We start from the raw sequence: 16,880 nt of genomic DNA on the forward strand, positions 1-16,880 counted from the left end.
CATTTAGAGTTTTCCATATTTAAAAGTATGAGGCACAAATAGTGGCCTCACAAAAATGTCTATATTCTAATCCTGGGAACCTGTGACTGTTATGTTTACATGGCAAAAGGAACTTTGCAGAAGCTTGAGATGGGGAGGTTCTCCTGCAGTTCCTTTTAAGGCTTTAGGGACAATTAAAATAAAAATGTTAAAATGAGACATGATGGTTAAAAGCATGGACTCTGTAGCCAAACTGCTGTGTGATTATGGATAATTTGTTTTTCTATGCCTCACTTTTCACCTCTGAAAAATAGAACTAAACTATTGTTGTGAGGATTAGATGAGAGGAGTAGGATAGTATGTGGCACAACACAAATACTCACAAGTGTTAGCTATTTCTTATTTACATAGCAGTTCCATGTGGAAGAACATTTCTTCTGATCTTTGCTCTAGATCTGAGAGCAGATGATCTAGCTGGAATAGCACAGTTTACACTGGATTTTGTGTAGTGATTTCTTTCTTATCCTTGTTAGTCTTCGAATTTTATGAATGTAGTTGACTTGTTCTCATATTACACTATGTAATTGGATATGTTAATTCTTCACTTAGAAATCTTCCTTTTAATGCATTGGCTCAATTTACAACTATCATGGTTTTATCTTTGATGCAAAAACATGCACCCTTTTTCATCTACCTGGGAGCTATAGATGGTATGGTATTATTCTAGTATTTGATCTTCTTTTATGTTTATTATTTCTTCACTCATTGATATAGACTCTCTAGCCATTTGTTTACTAGAGCATGATAACCTCTAGAACTGGAAATTCAGTCATTCATTCAATAAAATATTTCTTCAACAAAGATCTGTTTATTCCTTGTGCATACTACAAAAGGAACAGTTCCCACACCTTTCAGGATGCTTATTGTGTAGTCAGCAAGACAGTGCCAAAAGCACATGATTATGATTAGAGATGTGCACCAATGTCGTAGATTGGCAAAAAAGAAGGGCTGAGGGAGTTCAATAAATCTGGCCAGATTTAGGACTCACTAAGTATGTAGGAGTTGACCATGCAGAGAGAGCACATCATAGAGCATTCTGAAACACCTTAAATAAGCACCTTTCTATGTAATCTATGATCTTAATTACAGTCAGCTTCCTTCATCATGGAACACAATGTTTGACATTCTACCTTAAGTTAAACAAGAAATTCAGACTTGAAATCACTGCCTCCATATTAAATTATCTGAAGCATAATGATTACATTAAACCTTACTGTGTAGTCTCAGGCAAAAAGATTGTTGGTAAGGAATGTAGCATCAGCCCTACCATTTCAACTGAAAGATCTAGATAATGACAGCTTATAAAATTGACTCACCCCAAAGTAACAACAAGTTTAATATCAACTTGGCAAAAAATAATCTTAACATCAAAAAGACTTTTTGAAAGTTGTAAAGCAATAATCTTTTGAATGTCAAAACAGGTAGTAAAGAGGTAATACATAAAAGAGGTAACATTCTTGGGTGTTTTGGGGGGTGGGGTGGGGTGTGTTCTTTTTTTGTCTTTTTTAGAACTGGGGTTTGATTCCAGGATTTTGCAAATGCAAGGCAGACACTTTGCCACTGAGCTACATCCCAACCCAACATTCTTAATATATAAATAAAAATTTTAATTGTAATAACCAAAGCAGAATACATGAGAGGAACAGAAAATATGAGCAAGCGCGTGAGCCTGCACATACACACACACACACACACACACACACACACACACACACACACACACATTTAAAAAATACCCGTTAAACATATAAAAAGATACTCAACTTTATTTTTAATAAAAACATAAATTAAAGCTACTGTTGGAGAGTCTTAGGGGAAATAGATACTTATTAATCACTGGTGGGAATAGAAAAATGGTACAGTTCCTTTGGAGGGGAATTGAGCATTCTCTAACAACATATAAGTATATATTTTTTCCTTAGCAATCCCATTCCTGAGAATTTACTCTGAAGATGCACCCCCAAAATACAGGAAAAAGAGGGAAAAACATTTGCATATACACAAGATTCTCTGTTTAGGTGTTTTTTATAATGATAAAAAGTTAGAAATAATGTAACTGCCATATGAAGATTGACTGAATAAACATAGGATGCTGTAGAAAATAATTCAGAAAATCTCCCTGAACTAATGAGTGATTTTTCAAATTATTGTTAGCAGAATTTATCAAGGTAGTTCACATTAGCAGATTAAGGGGAAAGATTTCATAAAGTTGTCAACAATGCAGAAAAAGTTTTCAGTTAAATTTGAAATACAGCCTTGATTTTAAACAATTCTTGGCAAAGAACAGAAAAACATCCTTAACTTGATAAAACATGGCTACATGACATTTACAGCCCCAAATCGTTTAATGATGAATTTGAACAAAACAAGAGTGTCTATTACTTCTTTTCATCAGCATTGTTTTGGAAGCCCTAGCTACTGCACTAGGACAAGAAAATGAAATATAAAAGGGGGGATGTTCTTTATTTGCATATTTATGAATATATAGAGAATATATGCAAAAACCTATTCATAACTCATTAATAAGATAATGCGGTTCCTGGATATAAAATCTGTACAGACAAATCAATTCTATCTCAAACAAGTAATAGTTGCTTAGAAAATGAACTATTATAATATTTATAGTAGTATTAAATAATATCAAGGACCTTATTATAAATTCAACAAAAGAAATATAAGAATTTTATGTAGAAAATAAACCTTTGTTGAAAAAATAAAAGAATATCAAAAGGAAAATGAAACTGGAGCCATCTTGAAATTAGAGAAAAAGATGGAAGAGTGACTTAATAATTGTTATGGTTGGTGAGATGTTGAATTGTACATTCTCTTACTTTTTTCATTTCTCTCAATTGAATTGTTTATGAGAATGCATTTTACAAAAACAGTGAAGTCATTATTCTTTTTTTCATTTGTTCATAGTAGTTATTCTTGACATTAGATTCATTTGGACTAATTATAAATGCATGGAATATAATTTGCTCCAATTTAGTCCCTTCACCCTCCCCATCCTCCCTCCCACTGTTCCCTTTCATCCACTTTACTGATCTATTTATTTACATTTTTTAAAATTAGTATCTTATAGATATTCAAAATGATGAGTTTCATTATAGTATATTCACATATGTGCATTGGAAAGTTAGTTTGGGTTCATTCCACAGTTTTTCCCTACCCACTCCCCATTCCCTTCTTTTTCTTTTATTGATTTTATTTTTTTTAATACACGACAATGGACAATTCTTATTACACATATAGAGCACAATTTTTTTATCTTTGTATAAAGTATGTTCACGCCAATTCATGTTATTCATGTACTTGTTTTTTTTTTTGCATTACAATTCTTATTACACTTATACACCACAATTTTTCGTATCTCTCTATATAAAGTAGGTTGACACCCAATTTGTGTCTTCAGACATATTCTTTGGATAATGATGTCCATCACATTCATTAGGAGACTAATCCCCTGCCTCCTTCCTTTCCCTCACTCCCCTCTTCCCTATCTAGAATCCATCTATTCATCTCATGTTCCTCCTCCCTACCCTATTATGAGTCAGCCTCCTTATATCAGAGAAAACATTTGGCATTTGTTTTTGGGGGATTGACTAACTTCACTTAGCATTATCTTCTCCAATGCCATCCATTTACCTGCAAATGCCATGATTTTATTCTGTTTTAAAAATGTTCATAGTGTATATATGCCACATTTTTAAAAATCCATTCATCCACTGAAGGGCATGTAGGTTGGCTCCACAGTTTAGCTGTTGTGAATTGTGCTGCTATAAACATTGATGTGGCTGTGTCCCTGTAGTATGTTGTTTTTAAGTCCTTTGGGTATAGTCCAGGGAGAGGAATAGCTCGGTCAAATGGTGGTTCCATTCCCAGATTTTCAAAGAATCTCCATACCGCTTTCCAGATTGGCTGCACCAATTTGCAGTCCCACCAGCAATGTATGAGTGTGCCTTTTTCCCCACATCCTCTCCAATACTTATTGTTGTTTGTCTTCATAATAGCTGCCATTCTGACTGGAATTGTATCTTAGTTTTGATTTGCATTTCTCTGATTGCTAGAGATGTTGAAAATTTTTTCATATATTTGTTGATTGATTATATATCCTTTTCTGAGAAGTGTTTGTTCAAGTCCTTGGCCCATTTTTTGATTGGGTTACTTGTTTTCTCAGTGCTTAGCTTTTTGAGTTTTTATATACCCAAGAGATTAGTGCTCTATCTGATGTGTGAGGGGTAAAAATTTTCTCCCAGGATGTAGGCTCTCTGTTCACCTCACGGATTGTTTTCTTTTGCTGAGAAAAAAACTTTTTAGTTTGAATCCATCCCATTTATTGATTCCTGGTTTTAATTCTTGTGCCATTGGGGTCTTATTAAGGAAGTTGTGGCCTAACCCACATGATGAAGTTTAGGGCCTACTTTTTTCTTCTATTAGACGAAGAGTCTCTGGCTTAATTCCTAGGTCCTTGATCCATTTTGAGTTAAGTTTTGTGCATGGTGAGAGTTATGAGTTTAATTTCATTTTGTAGCATATGGATTTTCAGTTTTCCCAGCACCATTTGTTGAAAATGCTATCTTTTCTCCAGTGCATGTTTTTGGCACCTTTGTCTAAAATAAGATGATTGTAATTTTGTGTGTTAGTCTCTGTGTCCTCTATTCTGTACCATTGGTCTACCAGTCTGTTTTAGTGCTGAAACCATGCTGTTTTTGTTACTATTTCTGTGTAGTATAGTTTAAGGTCTCATAGAGCGATACTCCCTGCTTCACTCTTCCTGCTAAGGATTTCTTTAGCTATTCTTGGTCTCTTATTTTTCCAGATGAATTTCATGATTGCTTTTTCTATTTCTATGAGGAATGCCATTGAGATTTTGATTGGAATTGCATTCAATCTATATAGCGCTTTTGGTAGTATGGTCATTTTGATAATATTAATTCTGCCTATCCAAGAACAAGGTCGATCTTTCCAGAAATAGTAAATGAATTCAGCAAAGGAGCAGGATATAAATCAATACCCATAAATCAAAGGTATTTCTGTATATCAGTGACAAAGCCTCTGAGAAGGAAATGAGGAAAACTACTCCATTCACAATAACCTCAAAAAAAAATGATACTTGAGAATCAATGAAAGAAGTCAAAGATCTATACAATGAAAACTACAGAACCCTAAAGAGAGAAATCAAAGAAGATCTTAGAAGATGGAAATATCTACACATTCCCTTCTTAAAAGGAGAAAGGGAGGAGGAGGGAGGGAGAGGGGGAAGGTGGGCAGGGTCAGATCAGAATATGATAGCCCAAAGGGTGAGGTTTTGGCCTGCTGAGAACTTCTAACTGAAGGAGATTGGAATCCCAAAAGCAACCTCAGCAGCAAAGCCTCTGCTCTCCTTCTGCCCTCCTGCCCTCCTGTCCATTCACCCTTCTCTCCCAAAGCCAGTCATAAAACCTAGAAAGCGCTCTCTCTCTTTCTCTTTCTCTTTCTTTCCCTCCCTGCTATTCCCTTACTGTCCCCCTACCCTCCCTTACCCCTCCCTTAGAAACCCTCACTCCAGACAGGACCTGCCTTAGGTCCAGAAGGAAAGAAAGCTATACAGAGAGGCCAAGAAGAATCTGACCAGACAGGGCTTTCTGGGACCCTGGCAGCCTTTTACCATTAGCTCACACCCCCTTTTCCAGTCATTTCTACATGGCCATCCATTCTTCATGGAACATAAACAAAAAAACAGAGGAGTTTTCCCTGGATCTGTAGGTCTTTATTTCTGAAGGCTTTTAGGTCAAATAAAATTCTATTAAATAATTGTTATGAATTTTAAAATGTAAAGATATATACTAGTTCATAAATTAGAAGAAGCAGTTTATAAAGATAGACTCTTTCTGAAACTCATCTGAATTTTTATTGCAGTTCCTGGACCTTTTATACAGCTATAGAATTAAGATACTATATTAGTGGTAAGAGGATAAACAGTCCGGTAAGACAGAATAGAAAACTCAGAAAGTGATTGCCACATGATTTATGATTGAGGTGGGACTGCAGATCAGTGGTGGAAAATGTCAGTCTTTTTAATGAGTAGTGCTGAGACAATTGAGTATTTATGTGAAATTGAATGAAATTAAAGCTCCTACTATACACCGTAGTCAATAATTCTGTGTGACATATAGAATTAAGTGTGAATGGCAAAACTATAAAATGCTTTCAAGATAATACCTTTATGATTTTGTAGTGGGGTAAGTTTTCTTAAATATGATATAAAAAGCACTGATTGTAAAGGAAGATATTAAGAAATTTGAATATTACTAGCAGTAAGTATTTATCATAATCAGAAGACACCATGGCAGAGAAAAGTCATTCTTAACATTCAAAACTAACACTTGGTGTTAGAAGTTAGCAATGGTTGCTATCTTTTGGAAGAGTGAATTGCATAGGGTGGGGGGAAGGACACTCCCAGGAGGCTGATCATATCTTACCTAGATCTGATACTAGTTATACAGGTGTATTCACTTTGTGGAAGTTCAGCAAACTGTACTAACAATTTGTGCATTTTAAAATGTATATGCTCTACTTCAACAAAAAGTCTTTATAAAGGAAAACTACTAAGAAGCTATTTGTAAAACATTTGTCCAGCAAAATAATAGAGACCTCCTACAGCTCAACAAGATAGACATCTCAATAGAAAATCGAGCAAAATAATTGAACACACTTCAGAAAAGAGGAAATCATATATTTGATTTATTCTAAAAGGTGCTCAACCTTATTAATCTTCAGAGGAATGCAAATTAAAATGATTGATCTCTTTATACCAAAATTGGCTAACATGAAGAATCTGAGAAAACAGTACCTAATGAGGATGTGGAGCAATGGGAACACTACTGCACTTGGGCTAGGAATAAAAGTTGGCACAACCACCTTGGGAAATGGATTGTCATTACATAGTAGGTATGGAGGTAACATTCCAGGTGACTTAGTGATTCCTCTGTTTCAGAAATGGGTGCTTATGGGCACTAGAAGATGTTCAGAAGAGCCTGTTAAATATATCCAAACACTTGAAGTAATTCAAATGTCTATCAACACAAGAATGTGTACATAAACTGTAGCATATTTATACAGCCATGTACTACATAATAGAATGAACTTTTCTGCAGAAAAATTCATATATGAATATGTATGTATATATATAAATATAAATGTATACATATTCACATTTTTCATAAAATTTCAGAAGTGTTTCTTAACTTTCTGAAGTTCATCCCAGATGTCCAGGTACAAGCCCCTCTTCTAAAAGTACCCTCATTTGTCAATCAAAGAAGATGCATAAAAGGTATTATGTGTATATTTAATGATATCAGCCTGAGCCCATTTAGGTTTGTTAATGCAACAGTGGAATGCAGCCTCCAGGCCTTCCCATTGTTGCATTTGTTTATATTGTCTTCATATTTGTTTAAATTAGAAAGTAATACATTTTTAACAGCACTGTTGAGGTATAATTTGCATTTCATAACATTTCCCTTATGTAAGTATAAAATTCATCGATTTTTGAAACCTCTATAGAGTTTTGCATCTGCCATCACTATACAAGTTCAGAACATTCCCATCACCTCCCAAAATTTCCTCAAGCCACATTTGCCATCAATCAAATGTGTATTTTCAAATGTAGTGTGTTGATTACTTCATGTATTTCAAATAACTCATTAAAAGTAGCATAACACATTGTTGAATAGAAACTTGAAAAACATCAACCAAAATCTTTTGTTAAGTGTATTTTGAGGTTCTGTATACATACTTGATTAAAATCAGCTTATTTGCATCTGTTCTCTATTGTCAGTTTCAAAAAAGGGAACATACTGAACAGTTGATTTCTCCCTTCATATGTTCTTGGTGGGTGAATGTTGTCATGTTGTTCTGGGGGGGTTTTTAGTTTTAAAAATTTTAGTTGGTTTTGGGGAAAATGTTCAGTTATACAAATGGCCATTTTATATGGCAGTCTGTATAGTACTAATTTCTGAGAGAATAAATCATACAAAATAGAATGAAGAATAGAAGTTAGACTATATAGTTAAATTAAAACATAAATATCAAATTGTAAATTATTTTCTTTATTAGGAGTAACTAAAGAGAAGAATGTATTGATCAACTGTGATATTAAATGTCTCAGACTTTAGAACAGTATAACAAGTATTTTAAAAGCTTTTCTTGGCTTTGTTCTACCACTTCATATTAAGATGCTGAATATAATATAGAAGTACATATTGAATATAAATATTATGTGAGCATATTATACTATTATGTATCATTGGGCTTCCTCAAGTGATGTTTTTAACATACTTTTATTATACATACTATATACTATTATTATAGAAATTATTATTTCTGCTTAAAGGTGATTGTGTGGTTGGGAAATGCAGATATATTATGTGTAAAATTAAATATTTTTCTAAAAAAGTATAACATCAGATGTTCATGAATTTTGGAAATAAAAATACATAATGCCTAGCTAGTTCCTAAGAGGTAGGCTATATCTTCTGTTTATCAAAGTATTTACTCTGCATTATCGGTGGAGCTAACTTTTATTGAGGTTTCTCTGTTGCCAGGTACTTTATTACCAAGGTTGCCATTAGAACCGGGAATGACATTACTCACTATCAGGATTGAGAAAATTGGTCTGAAAGATGCTGGACAGTGCATCGATCCCTATATTACAGTTAGTGTAAAGGGTAAATAACTGGCAAATTGCATTATTTTTTTCTCATATGGGACAAAGTTTTTGACAGGGGATGATCTTGTATATGTGACAACTTACTTTAATGCATTCTATAATGAGGCAAAATCCTAGAAGAGATCATAACAGAACATAGTTCGAAAGACTTACAAAAAAATATTTCCTACTTATACACTCACTTTTGCTTTTGAGTTTGTATAGATTTTTGCTCTTCAGATTCCATCTAACGTGCAGACTAAACATACACATTGTCCTTAAAAGCAGCTACAGCCTTCAGGATGTAGATTAACAAAAGCACCCTTCACCTTCTCCTACCCAGTCTATATTCATTTCTCTCCACAAAACCCCATGTCCTGTTTTCCCATCTCTCCTGCTTCAGCCCCTTCTTCTTCCTGTGCTACTGAGGTATCTACTTAGGTGAGTCCTACAGAGGCAGATGAAAATCAGGGGACAGGGAAATAGAGTGCGACCATAACATCCATGCCCTGAAAGCAATCCCGTGGGATGATGATGTGATTAAGGAATAAATTATACCATTTTACAGAAATAACTATAGTTAGTACAAACGGCTTATTTTAATCTATAGTTTTGCACCAAAGGAACAGATTGGTGCTGAAATTAAATGGAGGAACTTTTATCAATTGACCACAAAGAAAAACATTTATTTAAAGAACATAATCCACAGCACTAATACTGGTACACTTTTAAATTCCGATGTTACCAGTTATCAAATATATAGTATACTGGAAAATATTTACATTGTTTGATAGGCCATTTGTAAAACTGCATACTCATTCAGAAAGTATACTTAAAACACAAAAATATTTAACGATGTTGTAAATGTTAAATTACCTTTGCATATGTTAAACTGAAATATTTTTATGTAAATATTTTTTAATTATTAAATGTACTAAATTGTTTTTGAGCTTTTTGAGACACATAAATGAATAACACATAAACACTGAGGAGTTATTAAATGAGTCCATGTTGCATTTGACTAAACTGAGATTTTAAAACCCAGAAAATTAAAACTATATATAACGTACCATCTGGTTGTTGTAAATTCAGGGTATGTTGTAAACAGTATAACCAGAATTTAGATAATATATATGAAAAATTATTCATTAACAAAAAGGTTTTTGTTGGCTGTTCTCATCCATTTTTGGTTCTTAACAGGGAAATTATGATAAGGTTAGGTTTAAAGGCTTTTCTAAATAAGTCATACTTGATCAAAGTTAGAAATTGGTGGCAGAGCTCCATTGTGGCAAATTATATACTCCAGATTTTTTTTTTTTCGCATAGAAAAATACAGTGGGCTATTCCCTAAGAAAAACATGTTTGTTCTTTTTACCACTTCACTATGAAGATCAAGTTCTGTCCACTTGGCCATGTAAAGGCTTCCTTGTCCCCTTCATGAGGTCTCCTATCCAGTCTATATTCATTTCTCTCCACATACCCCATGAACTTCAACAACTCTCACATACTTGCTCACACCAAATAGGAATCTCTTAGCCTGAGAATCTCCTCTCAGCTCTTTCCATGCCTCTTTAGGAACTGTAACCTTTGCAGTTTCTATATTTTCCGTCTGTATATGTGAATGCTCATAAGCAGAAACTTGTTTCTCCAGATCTGAATGGCATAGATTTAACTCCTGTGCAAGATACTCCTGTGGCTTCAAGAAAAGAAGATACATATGTTCATTTTAATGTGGACATTGAGCTCCAGAAGCATATTGAAAAATTAACCAAAGGTTTGTAATTATCAGTTACTGACTTCTTAAGGACACAGTACTTATCTGGGTTTGTGTTCATAGTGTACTTAACACAAGATCTTATGTCACATAGTTATGAATATTGACTTAAAGTCAAATCAATTTTTTTTAAAATATGAGAATTAGCAGTTGCATTATCTAGTTGTGTAATAATGTGGTTAAATATTATTTGATAGGGAAGTTTTTCTCATAATACAGAGTTAAGGAAGCAGGTTCCCTAATAATTACCTTAAGTCCTTTTAGGAACCTAATGATTACTTTCTAACAGTTAAATTATTTTTTTTTCTTTCAATAAGATGCATTGGGTAAAAAAATACTATAACTGGCAGTTAGTTTGTAAGAATATGGAAAGGACAATCTGGGCGTGGTTGTTTCAGGAGGGAGAGAAATGATATAAGGTAGAATTTTTTTTTAAAGGAACTCTTAAATTTCTATTCTATCTAATATAGGTGCTTATTGAAACTATTTTTATAGGTACTGCTGATACTTAAGTAACTTCTGTTTTTCTTGTGGTATTTAATATTTTATATTCTTTGGTAGTTTATGATTCTACCTGTGTACATAACTTACATTCTTGCTATACAATTTTGTTGTACTTTGTAGAATTAAATGATATGGAGAAATGTCACTCAGACATGCTAGTACCAGAGCTTGGAGTGACAGCCACAGTGAGTTATCAACAGTTGTGTCATCAGACTGTTTGACACGTTACTTTGTAAAATCATAGGCTTCTGGTGACACATAAGAAATGTGTGGTCTCTGGCTTATGTTGTTTGTTTTAATTCCTTAGGTGCGGCTATCTTCTTTGAATTCAAACACTACAAGCTTACAAAAAGGTTTACCAGCACCAAATGTTTTGCTTTCATGGAGATGGATGAGATTAAACCTGGGCCAACTGTAATAGAACTGTAAGTGATATACATATAGGATTCATACTGTTCTAATGGTTACTAGTTCATGTTTCTTCTTAGTCCCTCTTATCGAGAATGTAACATTGGAGTAGATCAATCATCAAAGTATTTTAAATCTATTGTGGTTACAGATACAAGAAACCCACTGACTTTAAAAGAAAGAAATTGCAGTTATTGACCAAGAAACCACTTTATCTTTATCTACATCAAACTTTGCACAAGGAATTATTCTGACATGAGTAATGTCTAATTTCTGTGAATTTTACCACTCAGTAGAAACCATCATAGCTCTGTGTAGCATATTCATCCTTCAGGAGGCAAGAAATGAGCCATACCTATAGGCCAGTGAGTCCATTGCAAAGCTGTACCACAGAACTAAAGTCCAGCACCTCATTGTTATGACTCCTTTGGATACAGGTTTATTGTAGATTTTGAAACTTGTTTTTACTTTCCTATTAATTGTGCAATTAATAGCCTGTTTCCTAATTTACCACTGTTCCTACCCTGCTTCCTGGAACAATACTGCTGTGGTAGGTATGCTCATCTTCAAACTTAATATAGCAATAAGAATGTGCTAGAGTTTACACATTTGCTCACTTTTGCTCCAATATGGTCTTTTGATTTGAATTAACTTCAAACTTTTGAATTGAAGTGGGTAGGATAGTACCAGATTGCTTTTAAAGGAAATTGGATCAGTTATGGTCTGTCTTATAGGCTGTTCCTTAGAGCTGGCCTAAATTCACCCTCATCTGATAGTTCTACTTAGAAATAGTGTGCCTTGATCAGATCAATATCCTATATGGGAGTGTTCCCCAGATTGTAGCTGTGATTTTTTTTTTCCAGATGACCAGATTGTTTTTCTGAAAGTGAGCACATTTTTAGTCATGTTGATTAGTTATTCTACATCACATTGCTATTGTTTTTAGGGTTAACATTAATGATTCTAGGGTTAACATTAAAACCATCTCAGAATAATTACAAATTTTGGGGTGGGTTTACGTCTTCTAAATCATGTCATCTAAAAATAATTGAGTCAGATGCTAATGAGATACTTTAGGAACAACTGCTGTTTTTCTGACAACTGATTGTGAAACCTTAAAACCTGCATACCTTGTCTTCATAAAGTGATGAGTATGCAACATCTGGAAAGATATTTTATTTTTTTAATATAGGTAGATATGACTGCCATTTATTTCCTATTTAGATATATTTACATTCATATGAAAATATGCAGGTCATTAGCCTATTATAATTTCACTATTTACATTACTTTTAACTTGATGAGACATAAATCTTTCATAGTACACAAGGTGTATATTTGATACACAGAACATAAAGATTTGTGAGGAGCTTTTTTGTGGGTTACATGTAGAACCCATGTATTTTAATATTCACTATTTTAAATGAACAATGCATGAAGGGAATGCAATACTTGGCCTATTTTTAAACTAGTGTAAACCCTAATCATACCATCCGTTTGCTTTTTAAAACAAATAACAGTTGTTTTAGCCCTTGCACTTCAAGAGATCTAGTCTTTAATTTTTCAGTTGTCTGTTAGGTCAGTTTTGTTTACTAGACTCATAAAACTATATGAGCCTGAAAGAATTATCAACCAAATTTAGTCTTTTCTTTCATCTGGATTGAGTTAATTTCACAAGTGCAAAAATAGTTCAGTCTACAGTAGTTCTAGGAAATGAAGAATTTGCCTTAATAAAATGTTCACTCAACTGAAACTCTGAGTAGTCAAAATTTCCAGACTGTAAACTTCTCAAGAGAAGGGCCTCATCTTCTCCATGTCATGTAAACTTTCCAAGGCACTTGGCAGCACTCTGTACTCTGTGGAGTACTCAGTACCTTTTTTGTTTGATGTTACTGATGTTTGATGTTGCTCCCTTAAAATCTACTATTAAAATGTAGCAAAACGGATACATTATTCTTTCTGTTCTCTAATACTATAAAACATGTATATCAAAGTGATAATTTAAAAAAAACAAACCTTTTTTTTTGGTTGTAGATGGACACAGTACCTTTATATTTATATGTGGTGCTGAGGATCAAACCCAGTGCCTCACATGCAACCCCAGCCCCTCAAAGTGATAATTTATATGAAGAAACATTTAGCATCCTTCACATAAGAATGCTTTTTTTTAACCTCTATTTATTTATGTGGTGCTGAGGATTAAACCCAGGGTCCTGCCTGTGCTAGGCAAGTACTCTACCACTGAGCCACAACCCCAGCTTCCACCAAAGAATGGGGTTATATGAAAAAAAAAAGAGGATGCTTTGTATGAATGTCTTTCATCAGCATTAAACAAACTTAAATTGAACATTGTCATCAGCTTAGCTTTAATTCAGACCAGAATGACCAAACCTCCCCCCCCCAAAAAAAAGGTGATTTTATCTTGAAGCAGTTAACACAAAGCAATCTGTATCTCACAAATTAGTTGTTTAAATTTACTTTCTAGTGTGGGAGGGGATGAGTTACTGGACAATAATTACAATTATAGCAATAATACTTTCAGGTTGAAACACTACTGCTTCACAAATGAAATGATTTTAGTAACTAAACTAAAACACAATTTGCTGGAGAGGACTTCTAAAACTTTTGAGATACAAAAGTATACTTGAATCAAGGGACAGTATTCTCTACACAACCTGTATATGGGCAGCTACCTTGGGCTTTGCTACAGAAGTGGTACAATCAATCAGATGGATGTAAGGAGAGGCAACTATGGGTGGGTTCAGAACTGCTCAGTTAAACTACGTAGAACGCATTATAACTTACTAATAGAATAAATACAAAAAAGGCTTTAGAGGGAAAACTACTGTTGCTTTGAATAAAATAATAAATCTGCCTTTTCTTGAAAATCTATCTTCCTAGCTGACATCACCTTTATTTAAATGCTATTTTAAAATTAGAAGTTATAGTAACTTCAGCATTGCCTTGTGTCCTGTAGAGGTTGAAAGATACATTCAAAATGTGTTTGTGACTTAAATTTTATTTTACATGGTTAAAAATGGCATAAGCTATTATATGGTTTTCCTCTTACACACAGCTGCTGCTTCTAATATTAAATGGAGGTTATGTAGATAGAATTTGAGTCCTTTAGGAAGAATTCATTTTGATTCTGAGTTATCTTCAGTAGTTTAGAGATTTTGTTTCACACAGATTTTGTTTCACACTGAAGCTTTTGCCCCTATTTTGAGAATACTTAGGGGACATAAAAAAACAATGATATGTTATGTTCTAGGCTTCAACAATCCTATTACTTTCTAGAATTTAAAAGAATGGAAGAATATGGTCTAGCAGTAAACAAAAGTATCAGGCTTTTATAATTTTATTTAAATCTTAAACCTCTTAAAATGTACTGTTAAAATTGCTGTAATTAAAATTACAGTTCTGGAGAGCTAGTTCTTAGAAACATTGTTTTAAAGACAGTAGTTACAGATTCAGGACTTGCTTTAATTGTTTTTTAAATAAAATATGTTTGAGTATCTATCAAAAAAAAAAAGAATTTAATTCAGCCCGTAGTTGCTGAGTAAAGACATTATAAGCCTTAGAGTTTCATTCATTCTTAGAGGATTATACTTTTCTAATTTTTTTATCATATTCCTTGAAAATCAGTGGGAAGGTATGGGAAAGAGAAGAGTGTGTTGTGTACATTTTTAAAAAGAAATTTCCTTATTTTTTATAGACACAACATACCACCTTATATTTTACTGTTATAATGCAATAATGGCAAAAGCAGTAGCTCTTGCTACTAATGTAAACTCATTCTCAGAAAAGCATTCTCACATGGACAGTGGTTAGAAAAAAGTACATGAATGTGCTACAAAAATAGAGCCACAAGACTTCTCACAAGTAAAAGAAATCCTCTGTAGAAGTCCACAGTTGACCAAGGTCCAGCCTCCTTAACAGTGAGCAACAGGGATATGCTGCCAAGTCACCATCTTCAGTTCTGAGAGTGCGTTTACATGCTTCCCCAATGGCACAAAGTCTCATGACGATCCAATGAATCAACAGACACTTGGGAAATATTAATAAACAATTTTTATGAACTATTACAACAAAGAACTTCAGCAAGAAGGAAAATGAAGTTTATGATCTTTGAGTAAACATTTTTAGCCCAACAGTCTCTGCAACCAGATATTGAAAGAGAAAAAAAAATCAAGCTTAAAAAACACCATTTCTCTGTTATCAACTGGAATACACTAATAATAGGATAATGGAAATATAAGTTCTTAAAGCATTTCCACAGGAAATGTCCATAATTATGACATTCTAAATCATTTAGCAATTGTATATGCTACATTAACTAAAACAAAGGTATTCCTTATTGCACATTTTTAAATTGGAAGGATACTCTAGCTTAAGTGGGGGATATTTAGGGGGAAAATATTTTGGCTCAAAATGTATACTGCGCCAAGGCAGCTTCATTCTGAAAACATAAACCATTTAAAATAAACTTTTATATTTTGAAGCCAATAATCCTTTAACTCTGACTAAGTGTCAGAGGTTAATTTTATGGGCCCTGTTTTAAGGCCTGTGAACAGCCCTCACTACTCTTGAGAATTAGGTGGAGGTTCATCTTTAAAGCCTGAAGGCATTAAGTCTTTTGCAGCAGGTGGTGGCCCATAGTCTTGGGGACCATGAGTTGGAGGTGGTAATGGGGCACCAGGAATGAAGTACTCTCTTGGGCCAAATGAGCCTAAAGGTCTGAATGGTGCTGGTGCAGGTCCTGGAAAAAAATCACGAGGGTCAAAAGGCAAATCCCATTTTCCAGGTCTAACACCTGGTGCATATTCTCTGAAGCCTATTGGTGGACGCATACCAGGACCTGGAAAATAAAAAAGGAAGTTATGTAAATACCCAGAAATTTCTGAACTAGGGTGATTTCCAGTATGTTAATATAGTCTTTAATTTCTTCCAAGCCTAGAACATCAGCTGGTGAACATCCTGACTTGCCAGATGAGGCAAACTGAGATGGAACAAGTTTAGGTTATAGCCTTTGACCAACCAGCCATGAAGTAACATATTAAGGATTTAACATGGCTCTACCTAGCTCCAGGCTTGTCTTTTTTCTTTCCCTACTATATAATTGCAGAATTATTTCTATCTCACAAGAGCTCCATTTATATTTGGAAGTATTACCATGACAAGATGATAGATTATGAAATAAGAACTTTACTACATCAAAGAAATTTTGATAAAAGGAAATCTCACTATTTATTACTGTATCCATTAAAAATTCATGAAGTATTTCAGCATGGACTTTACACATGCCATCAGAATCAAGGTGCATGCATGCCCTCGGAAAAGGCCTTCCACAGCCACCTAATTAAACCAGGAACATTTATTAGGTCACTGTTAAATCCTCTTTAACACTTCCCTCTGACATTTTTCAAGGTAAGGAGGGTTTGACTTTTCCTTTTCTATATTCTATAACCT

The 16,880-nt window shown here is 34.0% G+C and overlaps 1 protein-coding gene and 1 pseudogene across 2 annotated transcripts in view; one reads left to right on the forward strand and one right to left on the reverse strand.

Moving 5' to 3' along the window:
• The window catches only part of LOC144373707 (axin interactor, dorsalization-associated protein-like), a 48,759-nt gene extending 34,456 nt beyond the window's left edge, over window positions 1-14,303 (forward strand). Inside the window, exons 8-11 of the mRNA XM_078036730.1 lie at window positions 8,622-8,744; window positions 10,377-10,499; window positions 11,311-11,428; window positions 11,563-14,303. Coding sequence (XP_077892856.1) covers window positions 8,622-8,744; window positions 10,377-10,499; window positions 11,311-11,428; window positions 11,563-11,665 — 467 coding nt within the window. The 3' untranslated portion in view covers window positions 11,666-14,303. The remainder of the gene's footprint in view (window positions 1-8,621; window positions 8,745-10,376; window positions 10,500-11,310; window positions 11,429-11,562) is intronic.
• Window positions 14,304-15,465: 1,162 nt separating this feature from the next.
• LOC144373690 (transport and Golgi organization protein 1 homolog) overlaps window positions 15,466-16,880 on the reverse strand; it is an 87,829-nt pseudogene continuing 86,414 nt past the window's right edge. The window contains exon 29 of the transcript XR_013433271.1: window positions 15,466-16,269. The product of XR_013433271.1 is annotated as a transport and Golgi organization protein 1 homolog (transcript). The remainder of the gene's footprint in view (window positions 16,270-16,880) is intronic.

The sequence above is a fragment of the Ictidomys tridecemlineatus genome, unplaced genomic scaffold (assembly GCF_052094955.1).
Source record: "Ictidomys tridecemlineatus isolate mIctTri1 unplaced genomic scaffold, mIctTri1.hap1 Scaffold_46, whole genome shotgun sequence".
Classification (NCBI taxonomy): Eukaryota; Metazoa; Chordata; class Mammalia; order Rodentia; family Sciuridae; genus Ictidomys; species Ictidomys tridecemlineatus.